We start from the raw sequence: 15,295 nt of genomic DNA, 5'->3' as shown, positions 1-15,295 counted from the left end.
ATTTTTGAGAGAGAGACAGAGCGCGAGCGGGGGAGGAACAGAGAGGAGGGAGACACAGAATCCAAAGCAGGCTCCAGGCTCTGCGCAGTCAGCAGAGAGCCCAGTGCGGGTCTCAAACAAACGGACCGTGAGATCATGACCTGAGCTGAAGACCGACACTTAGCCGACCGAGCCACCCGGGTGCCCCTTTTGCCCTTTAAATTATGTAGCCAGTCCTGGCGTTACCTAATCACTTTTCCAGGCATTATCCCTTTAGTTTGCACTAAAACTCTGTGCGACAGTTTCTGGTATCCCAGTTTTCACAGGTGGGGAAAGTGAAGCACAGAGGGGTTATGTCACTTGCAGGAGCGCATGGCTGGGAGGTGCTGGAGCCAGCAACCCTTCCTCTGAGTTCCAAGGTTCTATTTCCTTCATGTCTTACCCTCCCCACCCCCGAACTGCAGCATTCAGAAGCACACTAGCGCTTAATACCTAGATGAATGAATGGATGCACGTATGCAGCCTTGATGTTAAGTCAATCAGCTAAGACAGTGCAAACAAAATGGCTAAAGCACAGAGGCCAGTCTTTGTGTGTGAAAATGCCTCGTTTGGTTTTTTTCAAGGTATAGGCTCACGGCTCTAGGGTGGAGCTGAAGCTCCATCCTTCCCGACCCTGCCCCAAGTGTGGGGACTGTCAGATTTCTGACGTCCCTGGATCAGTCGGGGACCCTGAGCAGGTGTACCAACCTCTCGGAGCCTCAGTTTTCTCAAATGTAAAGGGGATCATAATCCCTTCTGCTCCCATGCTGCTCTTCTCCTGAGACGAAAAGGAGACATAAGGTATTGGTTACCACACATTTGAGTTGGGCCTTGGATAGAATATAAAGATGCAAAAGTCTCCAGCTCTGTCCTCAAGGAACTTGCAGACCAGGAGAGAGAAAATCTGACCCAAATAGCTGCAGTACAAGTAAACCATGTTATGGTGAAGACTTAGAATAATGAGGACACACCTCCCATTCCTTAAATAATGTTGTTGTTGTTGTTGTTGTTTTTACCTTGGGGACTGTGCAGTAACTAGTCTGGCAACTCCAAGTGCCCTCAACCCCAATCACCAGTCTATCTTGTCAGTTTTCCATATTAAATCTCTCTCAAATTCTTCCACTTCTTCCTATCTCCACTGACACCAACAATTCATTCATTCAACAAACATCTGGTATGAACCTACCATGTACACCTACTGTACTAGACAGATGTCAGAAATCACAGCTGTGGACCCTCATGAAGCTCAAACTCTAGTTGGGAGAACAGAAAGAAAACAAATGAAATACTAATATGGAAACAAAAACATGCCCAACACACCTAAAAGAGTAGCTACTTCAGATAGGGTGGTTACAAAGGTCTATTAAGGAGTCCCCAGGACAAAATACAGCCCTCCCTTGAATGGACTAGTCCAACAGCTTGTCTCCCTACTTCTCTGCTTAGATCCAGCCATCTGTCATACGGGAGTCAAGGCCACCCGTTACACACGTAAAGGTTTTGTAACATGTTCCCACTGCAATCAGAGTAAGACTCAAGTTCACATTCAACAAAAAAAATTTTGAACTACACCAGGACACTGTTCCACCGTTCATTGGAAATAGACAAGATAATCTCTGCCCTAACGGAGCTCATATTCTAGCGAAGGGAAATGAGAAAACGCATTTTAAAAACATAATAAAGTCAGAAAACAAGGGAATTGGAAGGGGAGAAAGCAGTAAGAGTGATGCGGGAGTCGGGCTCCAATTTTTTAAATCCCTCGCGTGATCTGTTCCGCTAATTGTGTTGTGTTGCCCCTCTTCGCTCCAATATTTCAGCGCGTTACTCGCAATGTACTCTCCCTATTGACTGGGTCTTTGCAAAAGCTGTTTACCTCTACCTGAACCACCTTCCTCCTCTTTGCATCTACGCATCCTTCAGTTTTCAATTCAACTATTTTTCCCTCTGGGGGCAACTGCCCACACTCGGCCACATCATGTTCCAGGCTTCCGTGACACCACGCCCCTCACCTTTAAACACCGGTCATATTTTGACTTAATGCGTTTGCCTTCGTTTATTGTTTACAACTTTACGTAAGCCCCTTGAGGGTACAGCTGAGATCCCCCGTGTTCCCGGCGGATTTCTCGACGAACACGGAGCTTGAGTCCTACAACAGGAACCCACCCTACGCACCCCACGCGCGGGACACCGGAAGTGTCGCGTTCCGTCGGGGACACCGGATGGACACGAGCACGGCGCGCAAAGACAGCCGGAAGTGTGGCGTTCGCGACCCGGACCCTGGGCCGGGAGAGCCCGCGAAGGCTGCCGGGAAGAGTGGCATCTAGCGCATCTCGTCATTTGGAGCAAGTGCGCTTGCGCTGCCTCCGTCAGCCGGGTTCGGGAATATGGCCGCGCGGTCAGTGTGGGCGGTCCGGCGGCTGGTGCAGCGCCTCCTGGCCTCGAGTGCCGCGTCCGAAGGCAGGTAAGCGAAGCAGGCCGCGAGTGGAGGGTTGAGGGTAGTGCGAGACGAGCGAGCTGGAAGGACGGTTGTGGGCTGGAAGGGCGCGAGCTGATCCACCAAGCTTCTCGGCTGCTCCGATCGGGCGCTCACGGCCCCATTCTACAGAGAAGGAAACTGAGGCACACAGTCGCGCCTTCTTGCCAGGCCAAAGAAGGTGGGAAGACCGGAGGTCACGTTCCTCGGAGGTGGGAACTCTTCAGCCCCAAGCGTCGATTGAATTGGGGATGTACCTTTCCCGGCCTTTACTCCCAACCTCCCCAGCTAGAGTGTCCGCTGTTAAATTGGAATTCTCCCCGTTGACTCCCTGTGTGCCTCTGGGCCAGTCCCTTCCCTATTATCCCGGCTACACTTTACCTGTCGGTAAAAGTAGGGCGTTGGACTTGGCCTCTCCAAACGGCCCTTCCACCTGCTCCCCAGAGTCTATGAAGTTGCATTTGCTGCTGCTTTTCACCATCGGCTGCGGCACCTTTTATCGATCACTTGTCATGCTGATTGTAGAACTCTATGGGTAGTTCTTATTATTCTCCCGTTCAATCGAGAAAACTGAGGTTTAGAAAAGTTGAGTAACTTATCCAAACTCAAACACTCCATAATTGTGGAACCCAGCCCCAGATTCAGGGCTCTAGAATCTGCTCTTTTAATTAGTGAGCAGCGTTAATTCTCAGGAACGATTCCGTGTTTAACTGTTTCTTCCTGAGAAAGAATAAAAAAGAGTGAATTGGGGGATGGGTAAGGTTGGACTTCCTGAAGTGTAAATTAAGCCGCGGCGTCTCCGGGAATTTCACATAACTATTTGTCACCTTTTTATCTTAACACACCTGACCTAGCTAGCACCCTGCCCTAGCACCCGGGTGTGAGGTTGAATTCAAGGTTTCCGGCTTTTTCTTTTTTTTTTTTTAAGTCTTTTTGGCAGTTTGTGATGTAGGTACTGGCCAGAAGAAGAAAGTTTCCTTCTGATAAAATTTCCCCTCCATTTCTGAAGCAGGAGGAATTGAGGGGATCAGCCTCAACTCTCCTCTTCAGACTTGGGCTTTGGCCATATTCTCTCTCTCCCTCTCTCTCTCTCTCTCTCTCTTTTTTTTTTTTTGGCCATTTTCTCTTTAAACTGGCCCTGGGAGTATTTTGACCTAATTTCAATTGGATAAATGTAGGTTTGTTAGGGGGTTAGGAGAAAGGAGGTATTTCACCCTGTGTGATTTGCCCCAGATCTATGGTGGTCATATTTTCTGAACCAAAAATGGAGAAACCATATATAATCTGACACCAGATTGTAATAGCAGAGCTCAGTCCTGGCCTGGAAGGAAAGTCTGGAACATAAAAGTCATCTTGCCCATAGCTTTATACTGAATGTTCCCTCTCCCTTTCTTGACGCAAACTCCTTTTCCCCCTTTAAATCTTTGCATGGATGTCACCCCAGTGACTGCCCTTCATTATATGCCAGTTTATATATGTAAACTGTTTGTTTTAAAGACCTCTGTGCTCATGGGTTGATTTTTATTGATGATTTTACTTCAAGTCAAATTATGAGCATCCAGCAGGTGTAATGGAAACTTCCTTGAAGGAGGAGTCAGAACTGCTACAATCCAAGATTTATAAAGTAGCCCCTGCTCTAAATGTCTTTCTTTGTAAACAACTGTATGTCAGACATTAGAGCTGTACTAAATTCCAGATTACAAACATGATTGAATACAAAGATCTGTTTTATTCACCTGTTTTTAGTGCACCCGCTGGAATGTATAGTGTTTTATAAGTATTTAATTGACGTGATTTTACAGAGAAGTGGGTTCCCAACTCAGAATTTCCCCTAACACAGGTTTTCTTCCATAAAAGCCTTACTTAAGCACTTGTGGTCAAGAAAGCTTTAGAATTCTAGGCCTAACTCCAGTTTGACACAGTCCCTTTACTAGGCTTAATTTTCCCCATTTGTGAAATGAAGGATTGAATCAGAAATGTATGGCTTTGTGTTTTGAATTCCTGCTTCTGATATTGCCCTGCTGGTTCTGGGTATTAGAACTTGGTTTACTCTTGCTGAGTTTTGTGTCCCCACTTCTGGCTATTTCTGCTGCCTTGTGTTCAGTACCGTGGTTCAGCTGAATACTAGCCGTGTGATCTTAAGCAAGTCATAAGCCTCTCTGAGCCTCAGTTTTCTCATTTATACAGTTGAGGTGATAATACTATTTCTCTCACACTCTGTGAGAGGAAAATAAAACCCGACTTAGTAAGCCCTTTATTTATTTATTTTAATGTTTCTTTATTTTTGAGAGAGAGACCGAGTGGCAGGGGATGGGGGGTGGGGGGGAAGGGGCAGAGAGGCAGAGAGAGAGGGAGACACAGAATCCAAAGCAGGCTCCAGGCTCCAAGCTGTCAGCACAGAGCCTGACGCAGGGCTCGAACCCACAAACCATGAGATCATGACCTGAGCCAAAGTCAGATGCTTAACCAACTGAGCCACCCAGGCGCCCCTTAGTTAGCCCTTTATAAGCGATCGCAGAGGGACTGACTGAGGGCACTTTGGCTTTTTGCGATAGCATTTTTTCATCATGTGCCACCTCCCTCCCCCTTTAGGGGATGGCTGCATCCTTTCAGCACCGCCACCCAGAGAACTGCTGGAGAGGACTGCAGTTCTGAGGACCCGCCCGATGACCTTGGGCCCTCTCTTGCAGAACGAGCCTTAAAGCTTAAAGCTGTGAAACTGGAGAAAGAAGTCCAGGACTTAACAGTGAGTAGATTGTATCTGTTCTTCACATCCTCTCTCTGGTTTAAAATCTGCATAAAGTTTTCACGTCAGTTTTTTCAATTAAATTTCCTCTGATTGGCTCTTTACCTCTCACCCCACCTCCACCCTCTTGCTAGGTATGTTAGGCAACATAGTCTATAGTCATTTAAAAACCTGTTGTGTCACAGTACTTAGATACCTAATGTTGTGGTAGCTTCAGAGGAGGTACAGTGCCTGGCGTGTAGTAAAACTCAGTAGATACTTGTTGAATGAATGACGTCGCTTATCATTTTACTCTGCCGATCAGACTGCATCTGGTATACTCTCCCGGTACTGGGTTGACAAACACACTTCGAGGGTGATAATTAGAGTAGTTCCAAAGCAAGACCACCCAGAATAGTGAGGAGGTAGGAAAGCATGTCTTAGGAGAGCAGTTAAAGGAATCAAAGATTGTACGAATGAAAGAGGAAGAGATTAAAGGAGCTAAACATACCGTTGTCCTAGAGTTCAGTTCAATGAATGAAAGAGGGTGGCAGTATTGGCTGAGTGTGAAAAAAGGAAGCTTTCTCTCAAGATAATGAGCTTGAAAAGCAAGTGTTCAGAGTAGGAGGCTAAATGACAGTCTGTCAGGGCTGCTATAAAGAGTAGGTTCCTGGGGCGCCTGGTTGCCTCAGTTGGTTGAGTGTCTGACTTATTTTGGCTCGGGTCATGATCTCACGGTTCGTGGGATTGAGCCCCGAGTCAGGCTCTACACTGATAGCACGGAGCCTGCTTAGGATTCTGTCTCTCTGTCTCTCTCTCTCAAAATAAAGAAACACAAACACAAGAGAGTAGCTTCCTGCCTTGGCTGGGGATTTGGAGTAGTTGATCTAAGATTCCTACAGTTCCTCATTTTTTTTAATAAAAATCAGTCACAAGGGTGAAGGTTGTAAAGGTAGCAAAAACACTCTTTTCCACCAGCAAGCATGTTTTCTGATCATTTTCACTTTGCTTTTGGTGTTCAGATGAGATACCAGAGAGCTGTAGCTGATGGTGAAAACATAAGGCGGCGAACCCAGAGATGTGTAGAAGATGCCAAGATATTTGGTGAGAGATTTATTCACGATAAAAATTCAAATGCCTTTTAGTTTAAGGATGCTTACTAGCAGTTTTGCAAACTGAACATAGTAAACAACACAGCTGCATCCTAAACCAGTCCCTACCCTGCTGTTGTACCCTTGCCATATGCTTTCTGAAATGTTTATTGGGAATGTTGCCACGTGAACCATTTGCTACAATAATGCTTGCTTTCGTTTTAACCAAAACCTTTGTTATTTTATTTTTCAAGCACGTACACGTAACATCCTGGGCCTTCTACATTCAATTCTGTTTGACTCGTTAATGAAGAAGTGAATCATTAAGATGTTCAAAGGAGAATCCAGAGAGCAAGATGCATGAGTAATCAGGCATATTAAAATTTTCTTGGTAGAAGCAAAATTACTCTAGATCCATAGAGCAGTAATCAACTGTATCTCCACCAATTTTCACTACTATGGGCAATAACCATTTGCCTTACCATTAGTATTTACAACTTACTAAGTTATAAAATAGCTCAAAGACGTATGGAAGCAGATTAACTCTGGAAGTTATGCTAGATTACATCTGTTTTTTCATTGATGACTGAAAAAGGTTTTTTGGTCCAATTTAAAGTCTTTCTTGGGGCTGGGTGGCTCAGTCAGTAAAGCATCCGACTTCAGCTCAGGTCATGATCTCAGGTCATGATCTCACTGTTTGTGGGTTTGAGCCTCACATCGGGCTCTGTGCTGACAGCTCAGAGCCTGGAGCCTGCTTCGGATTCTGTGTCTCCTTCTGTCTCTGCCCCTCCCCCATTCCTCTGTCTATCTCTCAAAAATAAACAAACATTAAAATTTTTTTTTTTTTCTTAAGTCAGAGGCACCTGGCTGGCTCAGTCAGTGTAGCATGCAGCTTTTAATTTTGGGGTTGTAAGCTCGAGCCCCACATTGGGTACAGAGATTATTTAAAAATAAAATCTTAAAAATATATCCATATGAAGGCTGCACATTTAAAAAATATAAAAAATAAAGTCTTTCAGAAGTATTTCTCTGAACACACAACATCTTGTTCCAGATATGTTCATGAAAGTGTTAGTAGAGGGCAAATCTGTGATTACTTGAGATGCTCACAATTTCATACAGACCATTGTACTTTCACTGCACATAGAATAAAGGTGCTTGAGGGGCCATTGGGTCCTTTCTAGTACAATCTTCTCTTATAGGTGAGCTGAAAAAAATTAATTGGTGACAGATAGAGGCATGAGTCCATTGTCTCCTGACCGCCAGTCTATTATTCATTCCCCTGTATCACATTACCTCCTGTTCTCTTCATTTATCTGCTGTTTGTGCATAGGATTCGCTTCATTCCTGTCCTGTCCATTCATTCCCCTATTCAAACCCTAGTGCTTTGGCATAGCCTTCTGCTTCTCATTCAGTGCTATGGACATCACGTTTCAAGGCTTTGAGTATTAGCTAAGGACTGACCCCCAGATTGTATCACTGATAATTTCATCCACGTTTTAGTGTCTTACTTGCAACTGTCAGGACAGGGCTTAGCAAACTACAGCCTATAGGCCAAGCCTGTGACCTGTTAGTCAATAAATATAGTTCTGAATTTCATTGTTAAAAATTGGGGGAATTTATTGTCTCTTGTTAAATGATCACCTACATAAGATCCTTGGGTTTTTTCCGTCTTGTCCCACAAAGCCTAAAATATTTATATATGGCCCTTAATAGGAAAAGTTTGCTGACTTTGAGCTACAAGGAATTTCTGTAGCAAATAAACCAACTGTGGTACCTGGGGAAGACTTCTAGCCTGCTTGAGGGGTGCAGGGTAAGTTGTCTTATCAGAAGTCAGGCTGTGATGAGTTTGGAACGGACTTCCATCAGTTTCCTCAAGACTTGATAAGGTTCCTAGGAACAAGCAAATATTTAGCTAAACCATAAAATAGTTTGGTAATCTATTAATTTATGGCGCAAAATGTGTCTAGCAATATGCCTGCCACATAAGTCATTTGCCTGGATCATTTCCTCCTAGTGGCCAGGAATATTAGAAAAATTGAAGATTGCTCAGGAAGTCTGGAGGTAGAAACACAGTAGAAAGCTTTTAGTATGGAACACAGCATGATGACTCCTTCCAGGGATTGCTTTGCCTCAATAACTCACCTTCTCTTAACAGATCATAAAGATTCTCCCCCACCCGCAAGAAATGATGTAGACACCAACTTCCTTTTGAAGTAACAATAATGAGAATAGAATCAGAGTGTGGACCCCACACTATATAAACCTGGGCTTCTATTTTCCCAAATGCTTACAACTTGATTGAACAGAAGCCGGGGTTCTTTGTACCATGTCAATGTACAGTCAGCCCAGAAGCTTAGAGCTTTCAAAATTCTATTAGAGTGTATGTCTTCTTTTAATAGTCAGGGCATGCTTTGGATACCCCTGGTTGATCTTTATGAGACATTCTTTTCTCATTGGTGTTCTGATCTAATCGGCATACTTTTCAAGCCTTCGGCTAATCTCTTCTACCTTTTCAACTGATTTCATTAATAGCCATTAATATTTACGGCTGCCATCCCTGATGGAGGTGAGGGAAGTATCTTGTGGTACTCTGATCACACCGAGTCTGGTACCCTGGAAATGCCTCCTGGTTTTACCCTTTTCCTCTCCTTCACCTCCTCCTACTCCAGACCGGGTCACACCAGCTGATTCCTTCATGTGGCTCTCCTATTTCTTGTATCTTCTCTTCCTGCCCATCTGTCATGCCCCCAGCACCCCAGATCCATTTTGTATGTTATTATTAGACTAATTTGAATCATTTTATACTTGTTTTGCTCAAGATACTATAGTGAATCTCTGTCACCCAGAAGTTAAAGATAGAATCCTTACCTCTGTCAGTTATTCTTCTAGAATCTAGGCAGTAAGTCTGGGGAATCTCTTCTCTGTCATCTCTTTTATTGCTTCCCTGTGGCTGAGCTCCCTTTTTATCTCTGAGTACGGTTAAACTGGCTATCTGTTATGACACATGGCCTTAAAACTGCCCCTGGATTAAAACTAGAACGGAGTCTTTCACCCTTACCATTGCTTTGCTGTTATGATAGATACCTGTAATGATGACATTCCTTATCATTTCTGTAAGAAAAATCAAGATGCGGCATTGGGAGTAATGAGATTTCTCAACAACTGAATTTAGTTTCAGAACAGTTTTTGTGACTGAAAAGGTTAAGCAAGTTTCATGGCCCATCTCCAGCAAGTATATGTAACTTCGCAGCAGGCAGTTGAAGACTCACCTCACCTACGGAGTATCTTACTTTCCTGCTCCTCTTTAGCCGATTCTCAACAACCATTCTTGAATCTCCCTTAGCATGGTCTTACCAAATAATTTTTGTATTATTGCCCCCTGCCCCATGACATACTCATGTCTTATCCCTATTGAGAGTGCATGCCTTAGCAAAATTGAGACGTGAGAATTTTCAAAATGTACATAACTCAATATTAAAGGTGAATAGCAACAAAAATACAAGAAGCATTGACCAGGTTTTTAAAAGACAGGTTTCTGATCTTCCCGTGTGTAGTCTTACCTAGGTCTTAGATTCTAACCATCTTCCCCATTTCCTGGTAGGCTTCCCGGTCATATGCCTTCCCAGAGAAACACTGGTTTGTCAGTTGGGTTCAGGTGGTAATTGTTGATCCCTGAGTCCTGTGTGGCAATCTTCCTACTTCTGGGGTGCCCAGTAGGCTAGCCCTTATGTGGGCCTTCCCCATACCCCACCCCCAAAAGCAAAGTGATTTCCTCACAAACAATTACAGTGTGTGGTTTCTCTAGGAATTCAGAGTTTCTGTAAGGACTTGGTAGAGGTGGCAGACATTTTGGAGAAGACTACAGAGTACATTTCTGAAGAAACAGAGCCTGGGGACCAGAAGCTCACTCTGGAGAAGATCTTCCGAGGGTTATCACTTTTAGAAGCAAAGCTGAAAAGTGTGTTTGCCAAACATGGCCTAGAGAAGATGACACCCATCGGTGACAAATACGACCCTCATGAGCATGAACTCATCTGTCACGTGCCCGCTGGCGTTGGGGTACAGCCCGGCACCGTGGCATTAGTAAGGCAAGATGGCTACAAGCTTCATGGCCGCACCATTAGACTTGCCCAGGTGGAAGTGGCCGTGGAGTCTCAGAGAAGACTATGAAAGGACCGTGAGGAACTGGATGTTCTCCCAGAGTACAGTCACCTGTGTTTCCTTTATTTATTAAACTAGGTTTGTATTGTACATGAGGTACTTCATGTGATCTGTTTTGGATTTAGTCATATTGGCTTTATTTCTAAAATACTACGGATTTAATGTGACCTATGTGGTCTCATCAGAAGTCTTGCCATTGGGCATTTGAACAATGTGACAAGTGATCCTGTGGCCTTTGTCCAAATCTGTTTAAGAAAATTATTTTAAAATTGGTACTCTGATGACTATCAATTGAAAATCTTTTTAAAAGATGGAAACGAGGATATGTTTATGTATTTTCAGCTAAATGTTTCTTTCTAATGGTCTCCGTAACAGGAATTATATAGGATCTGTTATTTCGTGGGAAAAGGAGATGGTAGCGATTGATTCAACGTCTGGGTACTTAGATGCTAAAGCTGTATAGAGTTACATGAATTTAGATCGTTTGGGTTGATTTTTATACACATAGTTTTTTTTTTTTAGGACTTCCCCTTGTTATTTTTCTTTTAGCCACCTTTTGTCCTTGTAGTCCCCACCAGGTGGGCCATATTCACACTCATTGTCCCTTTCCAGTTCCCGTTTATAAGGGCTAATTAAGGCCAAGGCAAGACTTGGAAGGCAAGGAGTATCAAGAAATTCAAGATACGAGGTCCCTTACAAGCAAGTATGACCAAGAAACGTTGTGCTGTCTTTGCTGAGTTACCTTCAAATTTTCAGCCTCCCTGGGTACATAATCATTTCAGGGTAACTGAAGCAGCACCCATAGCCAATGATCCAAGTTGGTCTGTATAAGTAATTTACCTACAGCTTTTCTCTCCACTAGCCCTTAAATCTTCCACTTCGTCAAATTTGCTTTATCATCCTTTATTAGATTATGCAGGGAGGTGGTCAGGACAAAAATAGGTTCCTACAATTTCTCATTTCATTTAGTTATGCTGATTTTTTTTTTTTTTTTTTTTTTTTTTTTTTTTTTTTGGTACTCACAAATCACTACCTCTCTCACACTGATAAACTTTGTTTTCTAGTTTTTGTTTGTCTTATGTCACATGTATTAATATCTAGCTGGAGTTAGTGAGACTGTGTGGTTTTGTTTGTTTGTTTTTTCTAGTCTTACTTATACCTGGTGCTCTGTAACAGATTTGGTCAGTAAATAAGTGAATGGATGACCTATGAATCAGACTTTAGAAAGGAGGTCAGTTATGGATTTGTAATGTTCGAAGAGGCCTTCATGATGACCTCATCTCACCCTTTCAGCTTCTTAAGAATGAAGACATCTTTTAAGAACTGGACTCAAAAATGTCTAAAACCAGTAAAGTGAATTTCTGTGAGGACTTGAATAAGGAATAACTAGATACTAACTTTAATCATTTAAGCTTCAACAGTTCTGTAACGAACGTGCAAGTGTGTCCCCAACAAACAAATGTCGTTGGAGGTCCAGATTGCATGGGTTCAGGTTTTTACGTCGGTTACCCATAAAGTAAATCCATTTCTAGAACTTTATGACCCCATTCCGTGGAGTGGTAAAAGTTATCCTCTTAGACATCATAGATGGTTCTAGCACACTCCGCACATATCAATAAAACCATCCCCCAATGGGCCCTGCCATCTCCACCAGAATTAGACACTTAAAAAAAAATAAATAAAAAGCAAGTACATGCTTTTAAGAAGCAAACAAAAGACTGGTGTAAGATTTTTAAAACCAGAACCGCTTTCTGCTTTCCACTAAGTACGTACTATAAACTTAATGAGCATCAGAGTTCACAATAAGAACTGGATTTTTTTGCCTTCATTCCTTTGAGATTGACCGATGGTGACAAGAAAAGGAGCCGATGACAATTACCTAGGCTTCCATGAGTTACGAGCTGTCATTAATCAGTGATTTAGAACCACCATAATTTTAGGTATGGCATGTTCCAAGTACTTCAAGAGTTTTCTACTATTCCTTGCAACCTCCCGTTTTAGCAAGTAGATTGAGGAGAATTTTAGATTTTTTTGTTATTCAGTAGTTACGCAGACTTAAAAGTGTAAATTTAGAAGATGGGGCTATAACAGTAAGAATCTCAAAAAGTTGGGCTTTTGGGAGCCAGAGCAGCATAAGAGAGCAGGGGCTCTGTAGGCATTGGCTTGAACGTAAATCCCAGCCCAGTCTGTCACCTTGGGCCCCAGTCATCTCACCCTCCAGAGCCTGCTTCCTCGTTTGTACAATGATCACAATTCTCTCGCAGTACTGTGAGGATTGGATGAAATGTGTAAACTGTCTACTACAGTAGGCCCTCAAATATTTATTTTTATTACTTTTTATTATATATGTGGTTTTGCCTCTGTTTTTATAGCTGCCCTAAAGTCTAAGGAAAAGGGAAGGCTGGTTAAGTGATGCTTTTCTATAAAAAATTGTAGTTTAATCAATCACAGTGACTTGTTTTCCTGCCAGCTTCATTTTTTTTCTGTTGTTGGTTTTTTTTAAACATAAATCCACACTTTCAGACTGAAGGAGCAAGAAAATTGTGTCAGTGCTCTTATTATTTTCATCTTGACGGGAAAGCGAAAAGACATTGTAGGCCTGCAGTTGTGTAAGGAAGCTTTGGCTCACTTGAAGAGGGGATCTTGGTGTTTTAGTACGTACAGTCTAACAGTCTACAAATCTTTTACAGATTGTCTTCTCGGCCATAAGGGAATCAGTTTGATACTGATAAATTAATTGGTGCTCTTTCATGGCAAAGGATTTGATAAGTGAAGAAAGGGTCTTGAACACTAAAGCAAATTAAATAGGGATATTCAGAAGCAACTTCAATAAAACCTGAGTTGATGTAACCGCAGATCATGTGTTTAGTGTGTTTGTCTGCCTAAGTGTTGACATTATGGCCACCGCATTGATTGTAGACCCATCTTGGTGATGCACCGTTGAGGTTCCTTGAGATCTCACAGCAGCCCAGCTATGTGCATGCAGTGAGATGCAGGCATCACACACCCTGCCTCGGGGTTGAAGTCTTACCTGTTTTCCTGCTTCCTTCCCTTGCTTCATTCTGATTTCTCCGTATTTCTTAGATCTGGACTCCTGCTTCTGCCTTCCTCTCTGTCATTGCCTTATTTTCTTATGCGTGTTTCTTGGTTCTAATTGTATTATCTGCTTCGGCCGCTTCACTTGCTAGGCTTCTGATCCTCCCAACCAGATTACTAACATGTGGCCTCATTCTGACTTTCAGCTTCCACGAGTTCTTGCCAAGCTCTACCTGGCTTTGTCCATACATCTGCTCAACTGGTTTCCACATACCTGGCCTGACTGAGTGGCCCTTCACTCTTAGAGCTCAGCCATCAACTTAAGAGCAAACTGAAGGGCTTGTGAAGTGGAACGGGCCCTAGCTGAGCTTTCAGCTGATAGCCAACACCGTCTTGCCAGGCCTCTTGGGGAGCCATTTTGAAAGTGGATCCTCCAGCCCCTAGTGGAGCAATTCCAACTGATACCACATGGAACAGAGATGAGCTGATCGGAGTCCTGCCCAAAATGCAGATTTATGGCCAAAGTAAGTGATTGTTACTTTTAGCCACTAAGTTTTGGGGCAGTTTGTTATGCAGTAATAGGTAATTGATAGAGTCTCCCAGCTTCACTTCCAGCCTCACTAGTTTTGCACCTCGGCCACCAGAATTCTCCCTCCTTGCTTTTACAGCTCTTTTGAACTTGTCCCACAACTTCGGTGTGCTCACCCATTATCAATGGCTTTCTTGTAGGATGGAAAGAACTTCCTAATAGGAGAAAACACAGCTAAAGTTTCTAGAGTTCACAAAGACCTTAAAATTAAAAGCAAAGTCGAGGCAAGAAGTTGAATTTTCGCGGTACCTGGGTGGCTCGGTTAGGGATCCCACTTAAGCTCAGGTCATGTTCTCAGGGCTTGTGGGTTCCAGCCCCATGTCAGGCTCTGTGCTGACAGCTGGGAGCCTGGAGCCTGCTTCGGATTCTGTGTCTCTGGCTCTCTACCCCTCCTCCACTCCTACTCTGTCTCTCAAAAACAAGTAAACATTAAGAAAAAAAAAAATTTTTTTAAGTGTTGAATTTCAGCTCCTCTCTCCTTTTGTCCACCATCGCAGTGTGTGTGCAATTGACTGTTCTCACCATGTCTTCTCACGAGACTTTCAGTATCAAGTGATTCCTGGCCAAGGAAGTGAAGTGTCTAAGGGTTTGTTGGTTGGGGGGCGAGGCGGGGGGGGGGGGGGGTCATGCATATTTACGATAGGTTATAAACCTATTGTTAACTAGACAGCACAGCTTGTATTTGGTATTTCTGAAAATGAATCATCTCACTTCTCATACCTATCAAAAACTACAAGAATCAGATTAAGTCAGCACATAAGAGAACTTTGTCACAAAGTGATTGATGAATGCTGTCTAACAAAAAATTTAAGGGAATATCTTGAGTCACTGGGAATGAACTTAAAAAGTTTGGCATTGGGCAGGGGGGGCACCTGGGGGGCTCAGTAGGTTAAGCATCCAACTTGGTTTCAGCTCAGGTCATGATCTCACCCTTCTGTGAATTCAAGCACTGCATCGCTGCTTGGGATTCTCTGTCTCACCCTGCACCTCCCTCGATCACGCTCGCTCTCTCAAAAATCAATAAACTTAAAAAAAAAGTTTTCCTTTCTGAAATAGCATTGCCAAAAAGATTTCTTTTTTAGGATTATAAGAAACGCATGTTTGTTCATCTACCACTTGACTAGTAATCCAGTTTGGCCTTGTTGAGACTCACAAAGCCGACTTAGAATCCCAGCCATATGCTCTTTTACTATTCTCTGAAT

The 15,295-nt window shown here is 43.3% G+C and overlaps 1 protein-coding gene and 1 long non-coding RNA gene across 4 annotated transcripts; one reads left to right on the top strand and one right to left on the bottom strand.

The window, feature by feature from the left end:
* Positions 1-448: 448 nt before the first annotated feature.
* Positions 449-3,178, bottom strand: LOC113604537 (uncharacterized). Its single transcript, XR_003426515.2, has 3 exons — positions 2,025-3,178; positions 1,205-1,271; positions 449-796 (listed from the first exon to the last, which is right to left on the bottom strand). It is a non-coding gene; the product is annotated as an uncharacterized LOC113604537 (long non-coding RNA).
* GRPEL2 (GrpE like 2, mitochondrial) lies at positions 2,328-14,664 on the top strand. Of its 3 annotated transcripts, XR_008289271.1 has the most exons (6): positions 2,328-2,476; positions 5,081-5,234; positions 6,236-6,317; positions 10,113-10,546; positions 13,711-14,028; positions 14,591-14,664. XR_008289271.1 is itself a non-coding variant. In XM_027076877.2 (4 exons), the coding sequence occupies exons 1-4, from the start codon at positions 2,400-2,402 to the stop codon at positions 10,475-10,477; spliced, it is 678 nt and encodes a 225-aa protein (XP_026932678.1). In that variant the 5' UTR covers positions 2,328-2,399; the 3' UTR covers positions 10,478-12,153. The 3 variants fall into 3 exon arrangements, 1 of the variants encoding a protein (XP_026932678.1); XR_003426514.2 differs by lacking the exon at positions 14,591-14,664 and having other exon boundaries at positions 13,711-14,565; XM_027076877.2 differs by lacking the exons at positions 13,711-14,028; positions 14,591-14,664 and having other exon boundaries at positions 10,113-12,153.
* Positions 14,665-15,295: the final 631 nt, after the last annotated feature.

Source organism: Acinonyx jubatus, chromosome A1 (assembly GCF_027475565.1).
Source record: "Acinonyx jubatus isolate Ajub_Pintada_27869175 chromosome A1, VMU_Ajub_asm_v1.0, whole genome shotgun sequence".
Classification (NCBI taxonomy): Eukaryota; Metazoa; Chordata; class Mammalia; order Carnivora; family Felidae; genus Acinonyx; species Acinonyx jubatus.
This window is presented reverse-complemented; position numbering and strand designations above follow the sequence as displayed.